Genomic DNA, 18,981 nt, shown 5'->3' on the forward strand with positions numbered 1-18,981 from the left:
CTGGCTCACCAGGCGAGTTGGAAACTCTGTGACCTTGAACAAGTCACTTCCCTTTTCAAGGCCCAAATTTCCTAAGCTGTGAGTAAAGACCTTAGCTTGTGTAATAGGTTAATGAATCTCTTCAGGAATCCACATTCACCCACAATATGACCTTATAGTACCCCTCTTATCCATAGTTTTTCCTTTCTGTGGCTTCTTATGTGGTCTTTTAAGAAATATAATTTCTGGGAAGCTTACTTAAATTTTAAGGCAATTTACAATTTGGCTTTTACCCCAGAATCTTATCATAACGCTTTTTCTAAATCAAGACACCATGTGATGAAGTTCATATTTCTCCAGCAGGAAGTTAAAAACTATAATCATGAGGCAGCATCTGTCCTGATAGCTTTATTGGGACACAATGGTAACATAGGACATTGACCCAGGCTCCCACCACAGATGTTCCTTCTCTGGGCAGCATCATGTACACAATTTCTGCAGCGAGCAGAGGCTCTCAGAAGCCTCCAGAAGGGAGGGTGCAGGTCAGACCCAGACTTGCAGGAGTCCTCTACAGTGCTAAGTGGCCTGTGAGCACCGTAGGCTGGAGCCCTGACCAGCAAAGTCTGTGATCAGGCCCTGGAGGTCTTACGCTTCCAACTACATGGCCATCACTTAGAGACCTACCTGCCTCAGATTCCTACAAAAACTTCCAGAGAGGCAGTTTTTAAGTTTCCAGAAGGAATTCAGCTGCAAAATTAAATATCTCTGGGGATCATGAAGGCAAATAATGCCTTCAGGTTTATTGGCAGGTAAGCTGCTTAAGTGTTGGCATTGACCAGACTGTGAGCATTTTATTTTCTCTGTTCGATCATTGAACAGATACTCATTAAGCTCTTACTGTCACCAATACTCTACAGGGGCTGGACAGACAGAGGTTAATATAAAACTCATGAGTGTGTGTGTGTGTGTGTGTGTGTGTGTGTGTGTGTGCAGATGTTTTTAAGGAATCATGGAAGTGACAGTGGCATTACAACCATGCCAGTAGCTTCCAAGGAAACCTCTGAGGATGTGTGGTAGGGGCTTGATTGAATATTTAGGACCAATGAAGACTTTTTACACAGAAATGGCAATTTGGCTGAGATCTCATGGAGTCCATTGGCTCACAGAACAAGAAGGGCGTGTGAAGTCATGGAAACAGTGCTGGGAGTGACTGAGTTGCTGGAAAGAGCAGAGTGACATAAATAAATAAAAAGACAAGTAGAGCTGAAGTAAAGAGAGCGAGGGTGGAGAATGCTGCAGGAATAGGCTTCAAGGACATGAATTCAGCCATGCAGGGCCAGTGGGGCAAAATAGAGATGCATGACACAATCAGGTTACCACTTTACACCATGGCTGTCGGGTAGAGGGAGGGAAAGAAGGAGTAGAGTGGGAATGTGAAGAAGGGATAATGTGAAGAAGGGGTATAAGAAGCTGTTTCAGTCACCCCAGTGGAGATCATGGCAGTTGGATTGAGTGAACACAGGACAGGTGGACGGTGGATACGTGTAGATGTTAGGACGCAGGAGGGTTGACCAGGAGGAGCAAGGCAAAGGGACATGCCAAAGGCAACTCTCAACCTTTGAAGCACATGGTGGGCTTTTACCTGAGAAGGGGAAGCCCAGGAAGGGAGCAGGTATAGGGAGAAGGCCAAGAGTACAGTTATGGACACACTAAAGGTGAAACATCTTTGAAATGTCCAGGTGGTGGTGTTGTGTAGGCAGTGGACAGTTTACAGCTTCTCTTAGGAGCCTGTGTTGTAGTTGCAAATCTGTGAGAAATCACCACATGCCTCAGAGCTGAGTCAAGGGTGGAGACAAGGCCACAGAGGGAGAGAAACTGAAGCGAGCAGACAAGGCTGAGGTCAGCACTGGGAAGGGCTACATGTATTGACTGGATGGTGAGTTGTGAAGAGGCTAGGAAAGCCCGGTGGGAGAAAATCAGGATGGGCTTTTGGAAGCCAAGAAAAGAGTATTAGGTAGGAGTGGGGTCACCTAGAAGGTGCTACTGAGAGAAAAGTCCATCGACATCCTCTTATTTCTAGAGCCCTTGCCATCCTCATCTCCTTTGGCCTCTTCAAGCATTCCATAAACAGGAAGGGACAATTACCCCTCAAACAGAGGAGGAGAGAGCTGTTCAGAGGGGTCAGATGATGTGTCTGAGGTCATGTGGCCTGTAGAGGGACTTCTGGGTCAACTCCCCCATTCACAGCTTCTGCAATCCTGTGCCTGAACCTGTCCTCCCTGACTCCAGAAGTCACATTGTCTTCAGTGGGCACTGCACACAGCTTTTTGTTGAAAACAAGCACCAGAGATGGTCAGTCTTTAGTGTGACAGGATCCCCAGACCTGACAGTCTGAGCCTCCTAGCAGGTGGGTAGGTTGAGTCAAAGAAATATCTTGGCCTCTCTTTGGAGAGACAGTGTATTGTAGTGTCAAAAGTACAGATGTGAGGTCTTGCTGTCCATCCATCCATCCATCCATCCATCCATCCATCCATCCATCCATCCATCCACTCATCTATTCAATCAACAAATAGTTTCCTAGTACCTCTTATGTGCCAAGTATACTTTCTAGCTGAGTGGCTCAAGCAGGCCCAGTGCTTCTCTGGGCCTCAGTTTCTACCTCTGTAAAGGGAAGATGGGGGCTCTTAACTTAACCACACATTGTAAGGATTATGTGAACTCATGCAAGTGAAATACTTGGCACATAGTAGGTGTTTATGAAGGCAGTTTCCTTTGTTTTCCTATCCCTTTGTTTTCCTTCATCCTGCAGACCCCACAAGGGAGTGAGAGGGTGATGCTTTAAAGCAACAACCTCTGCCCTGCTCTGAGAACACACATGTTCCTACATGTACACATCTATGCACATGTGTGTACACATCTCCATAAGTCCTGCTATCTCTGCACATGACTCCTAGGGCCAGCACCAACGTGAACTTTGCAGCCCTGGAATTCAGCCTAGTGGAGTCCTGAGCCCCTGTCTGGAATGCTAAGCACAGAACATGCCACTGGCCCTGGGCCAGAGGACCCCAGCACCCCAGGGTTCTTGCTCAGTGGCTGCGAGTTCTGGGTCCTTAGGAGCTCCGATGTCAAATTTGAATGACCAGGACCAGTATCTTCACATCCTTGGGCGACTCTAAACAGCCTCAGAGGGCAGTGCCCTCATTGCTTCCTGTTCTGGTGTGCTTTGGGTCTTCTCAGACAATGGCTCCTCAGCCTGTTCATCTGAGGGCCCTCCCAGGTATCTCTGGAGGAACTGAAGCCCCCACAGGTTCTTGCAGCAACTCAGGATGTTGCTGGAGCACGTGGTGCAGGACAGAGACGGTTTCCTGTGGAGACAGAAGCACAGGTCAGGCTTGAGTTGTTCACAGGGGACAGAGATTAGCCTCTCTACTTTGCTTCCCAGGTCCTTGGGAAGGGTGGAGTAGGATGGACTGGGGACCTGCGCTGGCCATCTGGAATAATCCATGTGCAAAAGGCACTTCACCCGGAAGGAGCCATATGCGGGAGACTCACATTCAAGACCAACTCTGTTTCCAACATGCTGTGTACCTTTGGGATGTGACTTAGCATCTGTGAACCACAAATAGAGGTGAACACCATATTCCCAACTCTTGGAAAAATGAAGTGTTATGAAATGTGTGTAAGTATAGATATAGGCTGGCTCATTATAAGAACTCAGTTAATATTTGCTAGTTCTAAATCTTTTTTGGTGCTGGAAATCAAATCAAGGCCCTCACATATGTAGGCAAGGATTCTATCAGTGATCTGTGCCCTGTCTTCTCTTTCCAAATCCTACTGAAGTGACTCCTGAGAGTCTCCAGCATGCCTTGCTTGGGTTGGGGGAGGATGGGGGGTGTCACACAGCAGCAATGAATCTGGAAGGCTGACTCATAGGGCTTTGGAGCGAGGATGCAGCCAGCCTGCATTGTGCCTTCCGGGTGGGCCCAGCCCAGCCCAGCCCAGCTGCAGGCTCTGTGTGGCCCCAGCTCTCCTCTGGCTTTAGCTATCTTCCCTCTGCAGAGCACCCCACCTTCACCTGGACCTCAAGGTCACAGTCTGGCCTTTCAGAGGCTCCGAGGGGCCTCTTCTGTGGTAGCAGTGTACATATTTGACCAAGCAGGCAGGTCTCTGCCCTTGAATTAACGTTCCAGAGGGAGCCAGTGGCTCTGAGAAAGTGGTTCTAGTGGAAATTTGTAAAATTATCTAAGAAGACCTACCCCAAGACTGGGAAACAAGCACCTTCCTTCTCATGGGGGTGTTCAATAGTACTTACTACTCTTTTGGAAATACTGCATTTTCACAGTAAAATGCAGACTATAGAGATTAATAAAAAGAAAATAAACATCTCAAGTAATTCTCCTAATGGGACGTATTTTTTCTTACAATCAGTTCAGTCATTACACTTTAAAAATATATATTGATCATCCACGAAAACTCTATGAAGCACATATTTTAACGACTTACAATCCTCTTACCTTAATCTCTCGAGAACCTGGGATAACAGGCACAGGGCACCACAGACCAACTCTAATATTTTGCTCTTCTTTATTAAATATTTGTTTCTTACCATTAATTTCTGTTGTTCTCTGCACCATGCTTTTCCTTTATCTCTCACTCAGCTTATTTTATTGTTCTATTTAACTTTCTGAATCAGATGATTAGGTGATTAAACTTCAAATTTATTTTAAATTATGAGCATTGAAGTCTACATTTCCCTCTCTGAAGAGAGCAGTGGAGGTGTACTGCAAGTTTTGCTGTGAAGTATTTTCACTGTTCACTTGAAAATATTTTCTAATATTCATAATTATCTATTTATTCATGATCTATGAAGAAATGTGCTTGCAAATGTCTGTGTGAAGATTTTGTTGTTGTTGCTTAATTTTGTTGTAGCCAGAATGCTACAGATAATGTTTCAAAATATGCTGGTACTTGCCCTTTTTTTTTTTTTTTTTTTTTTTTTTTTTTTTTTTGTACCAGGAATCAAACTTGGGACTGTGCTCTTGCCAGGCCAGCACTTATGCTGTGAGCTGTCTCCCTGCCAGTCAGTATTTGCTTCTTAGTACATAGTCAACCTTTTCAATGTTCTACTGTATTTATTTTTATATACTTGATCTTCAGATATTGATTGCAGTACAATATACACTTTCCACTATAGTTTGTTAATTTCTCCTTGTAGCCCTATCAGTTTCACATATTTTTAAAGCTAAGTTATTTTGTACATAAGTTTAGAAGTATTATTTCCTCCTTTATTAAAATATGATGGCCATTTTTATCTTAAGTAGTATGTCTTGCTTAAGTTTCACTTTAATATTAATATATCTGTCTAGATTTCTTTGGTTGGTATATATATAGTACCTAGTATATTTTTTATTCCTTACACTTTGAATACTTTGGTTTCCTTATATTCTGTATGTCTATTATAAAAGTATGTTTTATGGGCCGACCACATAGCTCAGCAGATTAAAGTGTCTGCTTAGGCAGAGTGGAGCAGCTGGGGTTTGATCCCTGGGCCTGCCGCGCCGGCCCTGCCTCTGGGGTGCGCTGAGATGGCGACTGAGACTGGGCGTGGTGGCTCGTGCCTGTAATCCCAGCACTTGGGAGGCTGAACACAGGAGTATCGCTACGAGTCCGATCTATGTAGTGAGACCCTGTAGACCCTGTAGACCCTGTACTAAAATACACACACAGAATAAATAAATAAATAAACAAACACACAAAAAAGTATGTTTTGGGTTTAACAACCAAATCTTGCTGCCTGCCTGCATACACTAACTGGCTGGTTTATGATATTTTCATTCACTGGTATTACAGATACATTTTCATTTATTTCTTACATTTATTTTTGCATTTCACATTTGTCCTACTTTTTCTAAGTTTACTCCCTTTTTTGTTTTGTTTCAAATTGACCTTTTGTATTCACTGACTTTCCACTATACCATATGAAATTATAACCCTTTATTTGTTAAAGTGATTACCCAAGGTATTTTAACTTGCATATTTAACTTTTAAAAGTCTGATGGCCTGGATCTCCTCTCTCCTTTGCTTAGCTGACCATCCATGCCAAATGTAAGCTGGGTGAGACACAAACCTAGAATTTCTCCACTGCATGAACCTACTGTGTGAAGTATGGTTGAAAGATACAGTATTGGCAATACACATTGCCATTAAGCATCCTCAAAATACTCATTTTTGCTTTAAACACACTTATCCCATCCTTCTTCTCACTTTCTGAAGCAGTTCTGGAAGGTCTCTTTCATGAGTATCTTTAGTTTCCCTCTTGTGGGGGTCTTGATGTGCTGAATTGACTTAAATTGTTACCTTTCATGGCCATTTTGACTTTGGGGGGAGCCAGAGGTTGCATGGTGCTAGATCCAGAGAATAAGGTGGGTGAGCACACGCTGTAATGTTTCCACAGGTTGACTTTCTATTGGATGGCATTTGGCTGCAGCATTTGCTAACTTTTTTTATTTTATTTTTTTATTTTTATTTTTTTATTTTTTATTTTATTTTATTTATTTATTTTTTGTTTCTAAAGTAAAAATAGTTTATTCGTGACCCAGTACACAGGAGGAAAAGCACTTCTTTCACATCGCTGACTTCACTTCGGACTCCTCGGAATGTTCACTTCTTTGGCTTATCCGAGAGGCTGCGGGGAAGCCGGGCGCCCTGGGGGACTGGAGCGAGGGGCTGGGGTGTCTCCACGGGGAGTGGCCGGGGCTGTTAGTCGCAAGCGGGTTCTCCAGGACGTTAGGGAGCCTGGGGGGCCGGAGTTCAGTCGTCCCCACCGCACAGGTACAGCAACGCTTTCTGGTAGTCTCCCTTGGTGTCTTGCTGGATGTAGTAGTACAGGGACTTGCCGTACTTCTTCTTGAACTCAGACCTGATTTTCAGCATGTCCACCTCACAGCGGGAGACCATGATCCGGATCAGAACCTTGTCACGGGTGCCCTTGCCCTTCATGGAGTCGTACAGCCGGTCGGCGAAGTACAGGGGCTTGTTCTGGATGCACTGGACCAGGTTCAGGAAGGCATTCTCCAGGTCTCCTTTGACCTCCTTCTTGATGCTCTCCAGCATGTCGTAGGGGCTGTAGCTCTTGTACCTTTCGAATACTTTCTGCAGGTGGCACATGCTCCGCTCTGTCATGATGCTGATCCACTTGGGGACATCCGTTCCTTTCCTCTTCACACCGGCATCATAGAGATCCCGGGCATCTTGGTCGATGAGCTCGTAGTCAATGACAGAGCCGTCCTCTGCTCGCCTGCCCTTGGCCAGGGCAACCATCAGCTTGCGGAAGTCACTGGATGTGTCGGAGACGATGTCCTTCTCGAGGTCGGTCTTGTACATTTCCTTGTAGACTCTGTTGATCTCCTGCAGTTCCTGGTTGGTTCTGGAGCAGATGATCTCGATGAGAGAGTCCTCATCAGTCCCCAGCCCCTTCATAGAGGCCTTCAGCTCGGAAGCATCGTACTGCGCAGGGGTCTTCAGCAGGCCCAAAATCACCGTCTCCAGGTGGCCCGAGAGGGCTGACTTCAGTGCTGATGCGAGCTCCTTTTTGGTCCTCCTGTGGTACGCGAAGGCAATGTCCTGCCTCTGTGGGTTGCTGCGGATGGTCAAAATGTTGACGATGGTAACCTCATCCACACCTTTGGTCTTGATGGCTGTCTCGATGTTCAGGGCATCCCGCTCCGCATCAAAGTTGGTGTGGGCTTTGACGGACCCATAGGCACTGGCGGGTGTGGAGTGGTCCCCCTCCAAGCTGAGCTTGCACAGGATTTTGTGAACGGTAGACATTTTGAACAAACCTGGGCCGTGCCGACCGAGCGGACCGAGCTAACGTCCGGGGCCTGCTAACTTTTTTTAAAATCATACTTTGTAAAAATACTCAAAGCAAAAAAGTCCCAGAACTTCTTCAGAAAGTAGCAAGAGTGATGGGAGAAGTGTGTGTGTGGGGGAGAGTACTGTGAAGGGGATGAATAGCAATGTGTCTTTTACTGTAAAAAATTTAAAAATTTCAAACATTTACTGAACATTTTGATCACTTCTTGAATATGGGTTGAGATACTGGTATACTTAATATTCCCCAAGTGACCCCAAAGGCCACTTCTGTCCTCGGCTCTCGCTTGGAGATAGAGGTGTTAATAAGGCTCTGAGACAGAACAAAATAAGATGGCATCTGTTAGGATTAAGGGAGAGACTTACCCTCTTCACCTTTCCATTTTCATTTCCCTTTCTTCTGGTAATAACACCTTAATTCTTCTTTGAGATCCAACCTGCCCCATCTTTTGCTCAATGGACGAGGTAAATTTGACCTCTTTCCTTTTGCCCTGACTCTAGGGTTGCATTCACAATGTCTGATTCTGAGGCAGACCTATGACAAAATCCAGCCAGTGCACCATAAGCCTGAGACTTGGAACAGTAAAGAGGGACCTCCTTTTCCACTGGGTCTGCAAAAATAGACTGGGCTTTCCGGTGGCCTCACGGGAGAATCTGACGAAGAATGATGTCAACATAGAGGAAATCTGTGCTGAAAGCTGGAGAAATAAAAATTCCTGGTGACAGAGCATTTGGACCAGCCATACTGAAGCAGCTCGTAGGCTCTTCTGTTCTGGGCCATTTACCTATTTCCACCACCCCTCTGCTCTTCTAACTGGATTTCTGCTACTTGTCGTGAACAGTGTCCAGACTAGTATCTTTCAATAAGCATTTGAATCAGACTCTGACTTTGCATTGTGGGCATTAGAATATGTTCAACCAGCAGAGGTCAGGTCCCAGTGTCAGCGCTAGTCTCAGAAGGTTTGCTCAAGTCCTTTCTGAACCTCAGTTTTCCTCTCTGTGGAAATAAGTTTTTTTATTTTTATTTTTTATTTTTTTGGCGGAACCAGGGATTGAACTCAGGCTCTTGCGCTTGCCAGGGCAGCACTTATTCCACTGAACCATCTCCCTGGCCAGAAATAAGTTTATTATAGTGACTTCATGAGACACTCTAAGGACTGCAGATCATGAAAACCAGTGCCCATTTCCACTGCCCTCTGCTGTGACCCTGCTATTCCATACATCTGCTACCTTGCAAGTGTTATTGCCATTGCTTAAATTTCTTTTAATGCCTTCTTTGATGTACAACTTCTGTGGTTTCCAGGTGGCTCAGACATCACCTTCTCTGAACAGCTGTCTCTGAGGCCTCCCAGGATTACTGACTTTCTCTGGGCTCCTACAGCCCTTTGGCTAAGGGACTTAGCTCCCTGGCTTGGCTATTGGTTTTTCTGTCTGACACCCAGAACAAAGATAGTACCATAAAGGCAAGTATTGGATGTTTCTTCGCCTAGCATTTTCCAAGTTTAGTACATGATCCTGTGTGTGAAATGGTGAATGGAAGCCCCATAAATCTCAGCTTATATAGTGAATGTTCATCTCTGACTTCTCTAATCCATAGATGGCACAAATGATGATTCTCTGGCCAATGTAAGCAGCCCTTACCTGTGTGGTGGCCTCTTTTCTGCATCCACCTGCCCACTGAAGGTCTGTAAGAGCCTTGTGGAGAGAAGGCCTGGGATAGACAAGAGAGGGCTATTTGCCATTTTAGCAAACAGCGGATGTGCTGGGCCCATGGGGAGAAGGTGTGAGATTCAGAAGCAGGAGCCCTGTCTGTGGGTTTGAGACTTTCTCATTCCTTTGCTGTTGGGTTGCAGACAAGTCTGCCTCTTCCTAAGTTCCTTGCCCAGGTGTGAATGGGAGGTTGAAGCTGAGCTGAGATGGCTGAAGGGAAATCTTTGAAATTTCAGGGGTTCCTCCTCCTCCTTCATTTCTGCACAGGTTGCAGTACTGGATACCTTGTCTGTAAACATCACTGAAACCTGACAAGTGGGTTCTGAAGGCTGAGATTCTGGGCAGATTTCTGCTTATCCTGTACCCAGCAATACAAGGTGAACCACTAGATCTGGAGGGTCAGTTTCACTTGGTCACTAGGAAATTCTGTGTCCTTTATGGAGAACCCACAGTGGGGGTGATTACTAGGAGAAGACAGCACAGCCCTTCAGAGCAGCTGCATGCATGAGCAGGCTCTCTCACTGCCTTAAGCTTCTGCTAAAATCCAGGGTGACTCTCTGTTCAATGTGACACCCAATTTTTGGCCATTTTAAAATACCACATGCACAGAAGTTCCAGGGCACTGAGTATCCACAACGCAGTGTTCTCATCTGAACCTTTTATTTTCTACCATAAACTAATAGGTTGATGACAAGTTGAAATGACCGAACCTTCTTCTGCTCATGAATGATTTATTTTTCATGGACTTCTCGTGATTTTCTGGAATAAACAATTTGCCTGCCACCAGGGTCTGCTTTGAAGGAGGAAAGTGGCAACGGCAGGAGCAGGTATGATTGGCAGAAACACCACCTAATTAGAAGTCTACCCTGTATTGAAACTGTCCTACCAATTTGGTTTGAAACTGTCTCATTGGTATTTGTTTCTCAATAAAATTATGGGAATAAAAGTCTACCCTGTGCGGTCGGTGTTCTGTCCTTGGCAAGCTGATGTGAGCAAATTGGGCACAGTCTTTCTGCAAGAATTCTGGAAATGACTGGGGTTTGTACATGTGCAAATAAGGTAAAATATATCTAAGAAAGACTCTTTCAAACATCTTGGGGTTTATTGTGACTAGTATGGAACTTGCAAATCATTACTATGTTTTTATTCATTCTTATAAAAAGAGAAATATATGATAGGGTTTGGGGAGCTCTAAGCCAAAGAAAGAGGATACAGATTCCTAAACACTTGTGGGTCATAGATTAGAACCAGACCAGGGGCAGGTGTGGGGAGAAGTTGGCTGTACTCTAGCAGACATCCGTCCGTGTATTGTGTTAGCAAATGAATAAATGATTGGAAAGAGCAGCACTTCCTGTGATTCTAAGCCAAGTGACACATACCCCTGTTCAATCTGACAACCCTAATGGGACATTAAGGCAAGTACTGTGCAAGTGTTTGCATTTTTCAGGCCATGAAACTGAGGCTCCAGGTAGGTGAGACGTGCCCCAGGTACTGAGGAGCAAAGCTCAAGCCATCTGACTGCAAAGTACACTTCCCTCCCACTGTGGCATGCTGCTCTCAGGGGGCAGATGCAGTGAATTTGATGTAGATGGTAGCAGAGATGCAAAGAAAATCTGGGCAGGGTGCAGGTCTCCAATAACTTACAGGGGATAATATGAGTGGGAATTGCTATAGTATAAAAACAAAACTACATGTGTGTGCAGATGTGAGTCTAACAGTGAGCAAGAGGGAGTGGAAATGTGTATGCATAGCACACACAGGTGTGGATGGGTGTGCATGCACATGAGAGTGTGTATGTGCCAGAGTATGCGTGGATGTGTGTGCCTCTGGGTGTGAGCCTGTGTGTGTTATTAAGACTGGCGCAGAAGCCATTTCCAGTTCAGGTGCCTGGAGCAGTTGGCATTTGGGTTGGGTCTGATGCAGTGAGAAGCGATTTAATAGCAGTGTTGCGAGAAGGCTCTTTAAGCAGAGGAAATGGCAGGAGCTGGGGTTTGTGTGCTGAGAATAAGGAAGGAGTAGCTTAGCTGGACAAACTCCACTTAGCTGCAAAGAATGGTGGGCAACAGGGGGGTTCTACAACCATAACAGGTGGGTCTTGGTTGAGGATGGCGGGTGTGATTTGGCTGGCATTGGAGAGCTGTTGAGGGATCTGGAGCAGGAGAATGTTAGGCGTTGAGCAAGGAACAGTCTCAGCCTCTGGATGACCTAGCCCTTCTCTAGGATGTTATGGCTGCATGGGACAGTGAGTGTCCCAAGGTGAGTTTCCTTTCTCCTGTGCTGTAATTTAATTCTTGAATGCTCTCCTAAGGCCCAGAGGTAGAGCCCATGGCACTATTGGGAAGTGGGGAAATCTGTAGGAAATGAGTTTTATGGGAGGACATTAGGTCACTAGGGATCTATCCTTCAAGGGGATAGTGGGACCTATGTGGTCAATGGCTACTGTGTGCTCATCCAACCCAGGATTTACTGTGCTGCTTCAGCCCTAACAGCAATACAATCAACAACCATGGACTAAACCCTCTGAAACCATAAGCCAAAATAAACATTTGTTTCTTTTCAGTTGATTATCTCAGGTATCTTGCCATAGCAACAGAAAGCTGACTAACATATCTTCTGTCAAGCATTCCCCACCACCAGAAGGCTATGAGGAGTGGGTTTGAACAATGCTTATGAGAGTGCTTTGTAAATACAAAGCTGTGGGTTACACATATGGTTCAATACCAGTGTTGAGTACATACTGTGCTTGGCCTGGGGCTCTCCCAACATCCCCATGTGCTGGGCACACCTCTTGCATATTGCAGCATGGGGGTGATGATCTGGCCAGATCACACAGCGGGTGAGTGGAGAAATGGGCTTCACCACCATGCTCTAGATCCAAGCCCTTATTCTGAGCCATTAGCACAACCACAGAAAAGGTACCATTACTGAACTCCTGTACACCAGGCCTGGCCATAAGCAATATATACAGATATGTTTATCAACTCCATTGATCCTCACACTAACCCCTGGGATAGGTACTATCATCCTCCTCATTTTACAGAGAAGGAAAGGAAGGCCAGAGAATGAGGAAACTTGCCCAAGATCACACAGCCAGGAAGCCAGCAGTGGGTATGTTGTAGCATGCAAGCTCGGTGCTCCAAGGAGAAGTGAAGGGGTGGGGAGCCCCACTTCCTGAGCAGCCCCTCCCCTATCCCCAAGCAGCATCCATTTCCTCCTGCTGAGCACTAGTTGCTGAATCATAAAGGGATGAGCTCGCTAACAGATCAGCCACTTACCATCCTCAGTCTCACTTGACTTTTGCAGTGTCCATGTGATATTTTCTCTAACATATGAACGTTCAAGGCCTGAGGCTTTCCAGTCACTTTAGCAGAGGCTCGCAGTAAGTAGAGAGTACAGTTCTCAGGCAGCACAGGTCAGCCCAGCTGCAAAGCTGGAGGTCCCCTGCCTGTCCTCCCTTTATGATGCAGGAAGCAGAACTCAGAGGGCGCAGCTTAATCCCAGTCCTCTCTGGGATTTGAGTCAGACTCAGTACTCCCCAGCCCTAACCTTGGGCTCACCCTGCCGTATGGCTCAAACTTTCCAGTAACCACTGCTTGGGGCTGGTCTGCTTCACCAATCCTCTAGGAAACAGAATGATGTTTTAAACTGAAGGAAATCTCATAGCTCCTACCTGTTCACGCCAGTGCTTCTGGTAAAAGAATCCAATTGACCCAAAGTAAGCAATTCCCACTGTCCCGTGCCTATCATCTACACATCCCATTCCTGGGAGACAGGGGAAATGTCACACCCACTCCCTACATGGGGAAACTGAGGCACGGAGAAGCCTTCCATTTGCCCACAGTCATCTAGCAGTGAGCAGCAGAGCGGAGCCCACTCTGGGCTTGGTGGGTGCTGTATCCTGGCTCGGCTCCTGCAACTGTGTACTGACCTCTTTATTTTGAGGCCCCCATGGCTCCCAGCCTGTGAAAGCTTAGGGCTTGGATGAGGGGCAGAATTTTCTCCGCTTCTTCTCTAGCTCTTTCAAAGATTCCTGCCCCCTTTGCCCTGCCCCCTTGCTCATCTTTAAATGCCAGTGTCCTTTTCTCTTTGTGGTCTGTCGTGGAACCCTCACGACAGTTCCAGGTTCCTTCCTCTGACATGACTTCAAGGAAGTGATACTTTCAGATTTTGCTGGCAGCAGGGAGGCCCCTACAGCCTGTCCTGCAAACAGACAAAGTGGAACAAAGGTCTTAAAATATCCCTTCCTTTTGGCTAGCAATTCTGTTTCCAGAAATTCAATTTCTAAGAAAATAATCTGAAAGAAACCTAATGTTCTCTGCATCAAGATGTCCACTACAGAGTTACTTACAATAACCACACAAAGGCGAAGACAATTGTAAAGTACAATAAGGAAACACTGCAGCCAATTCCAGGGCTTCGCATATTCCCTGCATCCATGACAGCTAGCAGTCACTGAGAGTGCTCAGGTGACAGACACTACCCTCAGGTGACAGACATTTACCCTCTCCTTTAATCCTTACAACCTTTTGGAGTGAGTACTAGTATCATTCCCACCTTACAGATGAGCAACCCAAGGCATGCGAAGGTTAAGTCATGTGCCCAAGGTCACCAGTTCCCAGGTTATGAGCTCCTGGGTAACCAGATGGGCTCAGCTGTTGGCAGCGGTGGTTCACGCCTTGCCCTGACCAGATAGTGAGTGAATATGCTGGGCTAGTGTGCTGGGGGTGGCATGGGACACTGCTTTGAGATGACGAGGAGGTGCCTGGCCCCTGCCCTTGTTTGTCAGCTTCGCTGGTACCACCCCAGGCATGGCACAGATGTGTCTAAAGCCCATAGGTAAGGGCAGACACACCACCACAGTCCCAGACAGACAGTGGCGAGGGTCAGCGTGCACTGGAGTCATGAGCCTGGGAGCTCAGTTTCCCCTCTCTGGGGAGGAGCAGGCACAAGGGAGAGGTAGAGGCTGGGGTGAATCTGGCCTCCCACTGCCCATCTCTCTTGGGATTGAGAGCCTGTTGGGGTGCCAAGAATACAGAGGCCTGGACCCTACTTTCTACCTGGAAGCATAGAACAAAGCTGCCTGGGAGGATGTGGGTCTGCTGGAGAAGAGAAATAGCAGCAAGAGGGCCTCATGCTGCCCTGCAGCCTCAGTCCTCTGCTCCCATGAGGGGCACAGGGAGTCTCAGCACATAGATGGGGCTGCCTACTAGGGGTGTTGGGCAAGGATTGGGGTCAGGAGCCTGTGGCATAGGTCAAGGTCCCTGGGAGGTGTGTCTGGTTCCCAGGGCAGGCAGAGCCCAGGCCCATGGCTCCTGGGCCCAGCAGTGTCTGGACAGGACAGCTTTGGGGTGGCCTGAGCAGCCTGGGAACCTACCCTGGAGGGAAGGAGGCAGTGAGGAGTGGAGAGAGTCTTACATGGACTGCTTTCACATCAGAGTCGCTGGGTTTACACCTAGAGGTGACTGAGCTCCTCTGACCCAGGAAATTAAGTTTGTCCTCCACCTGTGAACTGGTGGCCTATGAGCTTCCTGAATAGCAGGGAAGGAAGTCTCTGTCGCCTGTCCCCATGTGCATGCTGTAAGCGTCTTCCTGGGGCACAGGTGTTGACTCAACAGCCCCTCTCTGGGTGCTGAGGAGGTCCTGACATGGTCATCCCCCTGTTTAGATGAGGACACACTGAGTGAGACAGGAAGTAACTGGCCCGTGGCGGCAGCTAACCACCTGGGAGGCACAGTTTCTGAGCTCAGCTCAGCGGATCAGCAAAGGGAGCTTCCCATTTCTTGGGAGCTGGGCAAAGGGTGCGGGAGTGGATGACTCAGCGGAGAGTCAGCAGGCACCAGCACAGCCTACCACCTGCCTAGGAAGCCTCCTTCCCAGGAAGGGAAGGGAGGGCAGTGTGCAGTCTGCACACATCCTTTTGTCACCATGGCTGCAAGGCCACATATTTATCTGGACAAAGAGAAAGACTTCAGAGTTGTGGAAGGCAGTAACAAGAAAGAGGTTCCACTGGGTTTTTCTGTGGTACATTCCTTTCCAGGATTAATTAAGTTTTCTAAATGCCTTACTTGTCAATTTCAGGTGAGGAGTAGACTGCCACCAATCCTGAATGCTAGTGCCTGGGTGATGACAGAATATGGTTAGTCCTAGAAAGAAGAATGTGGACATGTGATGCCCAGGCTGTGGGGTTCTCTCAGCACAGCACAGCTTTCTGCATGGATGAGTGGACAAACTGATGGCTTGGTGACACTTTGCAGGGGGGACTCCCCCTTCCACTTTATCTACAGGAAGAGGGAGTGGCCCTTGTATCCCAGGAGAGCCTTGCAAGCTACAGAGACCCTGCAATGCCTAGCGGGTCTGAGGCACACTTCATTCCAGCCCCTTGACACTGCCAAAAATAACTGCTGTGTTCAACAACAGCTGCTTGTTTAGGGGCAGAGACAGCAGTCAGAATTTTTTAGCTCTGTTTTGCTGATGAGGAAGTTAGAACTCAGAGAGAGATGTGAGCTTCTCAAGGTCACACAGCCAGAGCCCTCCCAGGGCAGGCTCTCTGGCCCCAAAGTTGGAGACCTCTCTGCAGCCCTTCCCTCTGTCCAGTCTGCGCTATTGCCGGGCCCCCTGATGCCAGCACCTGCAGCTGACTTGTGACAAGGGTGCATTCTACTGGATTTGCTTCCATACTCTGAGAGATTCATTAGTATGAAAAACACATTCTTCATTGTCCTTGCCAGAGACTCTTGACACAGCATGGTTGGGGTGTGGGCATAATTTCTCTCCCTTGTTAAGCATTTATATATAGCTAGTGCTGGAATGGTCCCTTGAAATCAATCCAAGTTCTCTGTTTTCAGATGAGAGACATGAGACTCGGGGTCAGGATGTGATCTGAGCAGCTCAGTCGCACAGCTGAGACACACAGCCACACAGCCTGCCTCAAACTTCTCAGCTGCTCCTTTGCGAAGAGGCCATGGAGGAAAAAATAACAAAAGCTGCCACTTAGTAAGCACTGACTCTATGCCAGGCACGTTGCATAAATCGGTGCTGTCATCATAAATTTGCCAGGAAACCATTGGTATCCCCCATTTTGCAGATAAGCAAGCCGAGGTTCAGAGAGGGGAAGGCACCTACCCACCATCAGAGCGAGGGCCTGGACTTGCTATCCATTTCTGTCCCCTACATCCGGGTTGGCAAGTGATAGTCTATGCACCAAATCTAGCCCACCACCTGTTTTTCTTGAACAAGTTGAAAAAAAAAATAGCAAAATAACATTTCACGACTCATGAATATGGAACTCAAATTTTAGTGTCCATAAATAAGGTTTTATCAGAATCCAGCCACCCCCACAGAGTTAGGTCTTGTCTGTGGTGGCAGAGTTGAGTAGAGCCGCATGCCACTTAGCCAAAAGGACACATTCTGAGAAATGCATCATCAGACAGTATTGCTGTTGCATAATCACCATACACAGCACTAATGCAAACCCAGCAGCTGCCACGTACTAAACACCCAGGCCCAGGGAACAGCCCCTTGCTCCTCGGCTGGAGCCCTGTGCAGCACAGCACTGCACTGAATGCCACAGCAACTGCAACACAATGGCATTGCCGCACCCACATGTAGAAAAGGCACAGTTAGAATACTAGGCCATGGGAATTTCTGAGGTCCGTTATACTTTTATGGGACCACTACCAATGTGGTCAGTTGCTGCGTAAGACACCATTACTTGATGCACTGCTATTGGTGAACTATTTTCCACACAAAGGTATCAGGTAAAGGGGACCAGGAGGGGCTAAGAGCTAGCCTTCCTGAGCATTGTACAGCCATGTGCTCGGGGGCTAGGTCCCCTGGAAGGAGGACCCTTTCCTCACTTTTTTCCTTGAATGTGCACCTTTATTTTAAGGGTACAAAATTATGGTGGTAGCCTGGAAGATATGGTTTACCTTCCCTCCCATGCCTGCCCAACAAGGCTAGGCTGTCGAATCTCAGGAGCTTGTAGCTATAGCGTGGAGAAGAGCATTCTGGGAGCAAAAAGGGCCTCCAGCTCGCCTCAGAGGCACCAACTCCAGACCTGTAAATGAGAAGTTCTCTACCTTTCCAATGACTCCAGGGGGGGAGGCGCCATGATTTAGTCTCCTTGACTTTGAGGCCGTGAAGGGCTTCCCACCTCCTCTCTTTCTGTTCTCCTTTCCCTGACTTCCTCTGGGGGCAGGAAGAGAGTCTCATTCCCCAAACTCTCTGAAGAGAGAAAAGATGAATGGGTTAATTTCCAGCCACAGCTTCCGCTCTGGTTGGCAGCTTTGAGGTGGCACGTGGGCCATAGAGGTTGTCCCAGGCACAGCCTCACAAGGTGTAGTTCTCCACCCAAGGCCCACAGGGGTCAAAAGTTGCCACAAAGCCCGATGACTTGATGAAGAGACATGGGGCTGTGAGTTGGAGGAAGGGGAGGGAAGCAAACACAAAAAGAATGGAAAAGAAAATGAAGTGAAAGAACAACAAATGAAATATAGAATCTTGAGAAAATGCTAAGTGAAAGAAGCCAGGCATAAAAGACCATGTATTAGATGAAGTGTCCAGATGGGACGATGGAGCGAGCCTCGTTAACTGGAGCACAATGCAGATTAGTAGTACCTCAGTGTGGAGCTGGGGATATAGCAATGGAAGGCAGGAATCGGGGGCCAGGGGTTCTTTTTGGAGGGAGGAAATGATTGTAATGGTGACTTAACAACTCTGTAAATATACTGGGAGCCACTTCCCCGCACACTTTAAATGGGAGAATTGTGCAGTATATGAACTGGTAGAAGAAGGAAAAAAGAAGATGAGGACATGAAGGAGAGTGGGATGGAAGAAGGGAGAAGGGGGTCAGAGAGAGAGACAGACAGAGACAGAGAGAGAGAGAGAGACAGACACAGACACATAGAGAAACACAGAGAGAGACACACAGAGAGACAGATAGAGACAGGGACAGGGACAGGGACAGAGAGACACACAGAGAGACACAGATAGATACAGAGAGACATAGAGAGAGACAGACAGAGTCAAAGATAGACACACAGAGAGACACAGAGGGACACAGATAGAGACACACACAGAGAGACACAGAGACAGACAGACAGAGACAGAGGCAGAGACAGAGAGAGACATAAAGACAGACAGAGACCAAGAGACACAGAGAGACCAGAGAGAGACAGATAGAGGAGAGAGAGAGAGAGAGAGAGAGAGAGAGAGAGAGAGAGAGAGAGAGAGAGAACAAAAGAAAGGGGAAGAGATAGCTGGTAGAGAACAGAAATTCACATTTGTTAAAGTTCCTGCCACATACCAGGAATTATGCTAAGTGCCTTAGCTCTATTTTTATTCTTACAACTCTGCAAAGTAAGTTAGATAACCACCATTGTCTTATAGCTCAGCCTGGAGTGACTTGCCTAGTGTCAGGTA

General features: G+C 47.1%; 1 protein-coding gene and 1 pseudogene across 3 annotated transcripts in view; both read right to left on the reverse strand.

Moving 5' to 3' along the window:
- Nucleotides 1–391: 391 nt before the first annotated feature.
- Nucleotides 392–18,981, reverse strand: part of Hrh2 (histamine receptor H2) — a 46,899-nt gene continuing 28,309 nt past the window's right edge. Inside the window, exons 3-4 of one of the 2 annotated variants that reach the window (XR_002821347.1) lie at nucleotides 17,640–17,784; nucleotides 3,300–3,344 (exon numbers count right to left, since the gene is read on the reverse strand). Coding sequence is in view for 1 of the 2 variants with exons in the window: in XM_004632308.2 (XP_004632365.2) it covers nucleotides 3,152–3,344 (193 nt within the window). In the remaining variant the exon portion in view is untranslated. Of the gene's footprint in view, nucleotides 3,345–17,639; nucleotides 17,785–18,981 lie in introns of both variants that reach the window. The other variant, XM_004632308.2, reaches the window with a different exon arrangement.
- LOC101587568 lies at nucleotides 6,544–7,856 on the reverse strand (annotated as a pseudogene). Its single transcript, XR_001117122.2, has one exon. The product of XR_001117122.2 is annotated as an annexin A2 pseudogene (transcript).

Source organism: Octodon degus, unplaced genomic scaffold (genome assembly GCF_000260255.1).
Source record: "Octodon degus isolate 3935 unplaced genomic scaffold, OctDeg1.0 scaffold00048, whole genome shotgun sequence".
Classification (NCBI taxonomy): Eukaryota; Metazoa; Chordata; class Mammalia; order Rodentia; family Octodontidae; genus Octodon; species Octodon degus.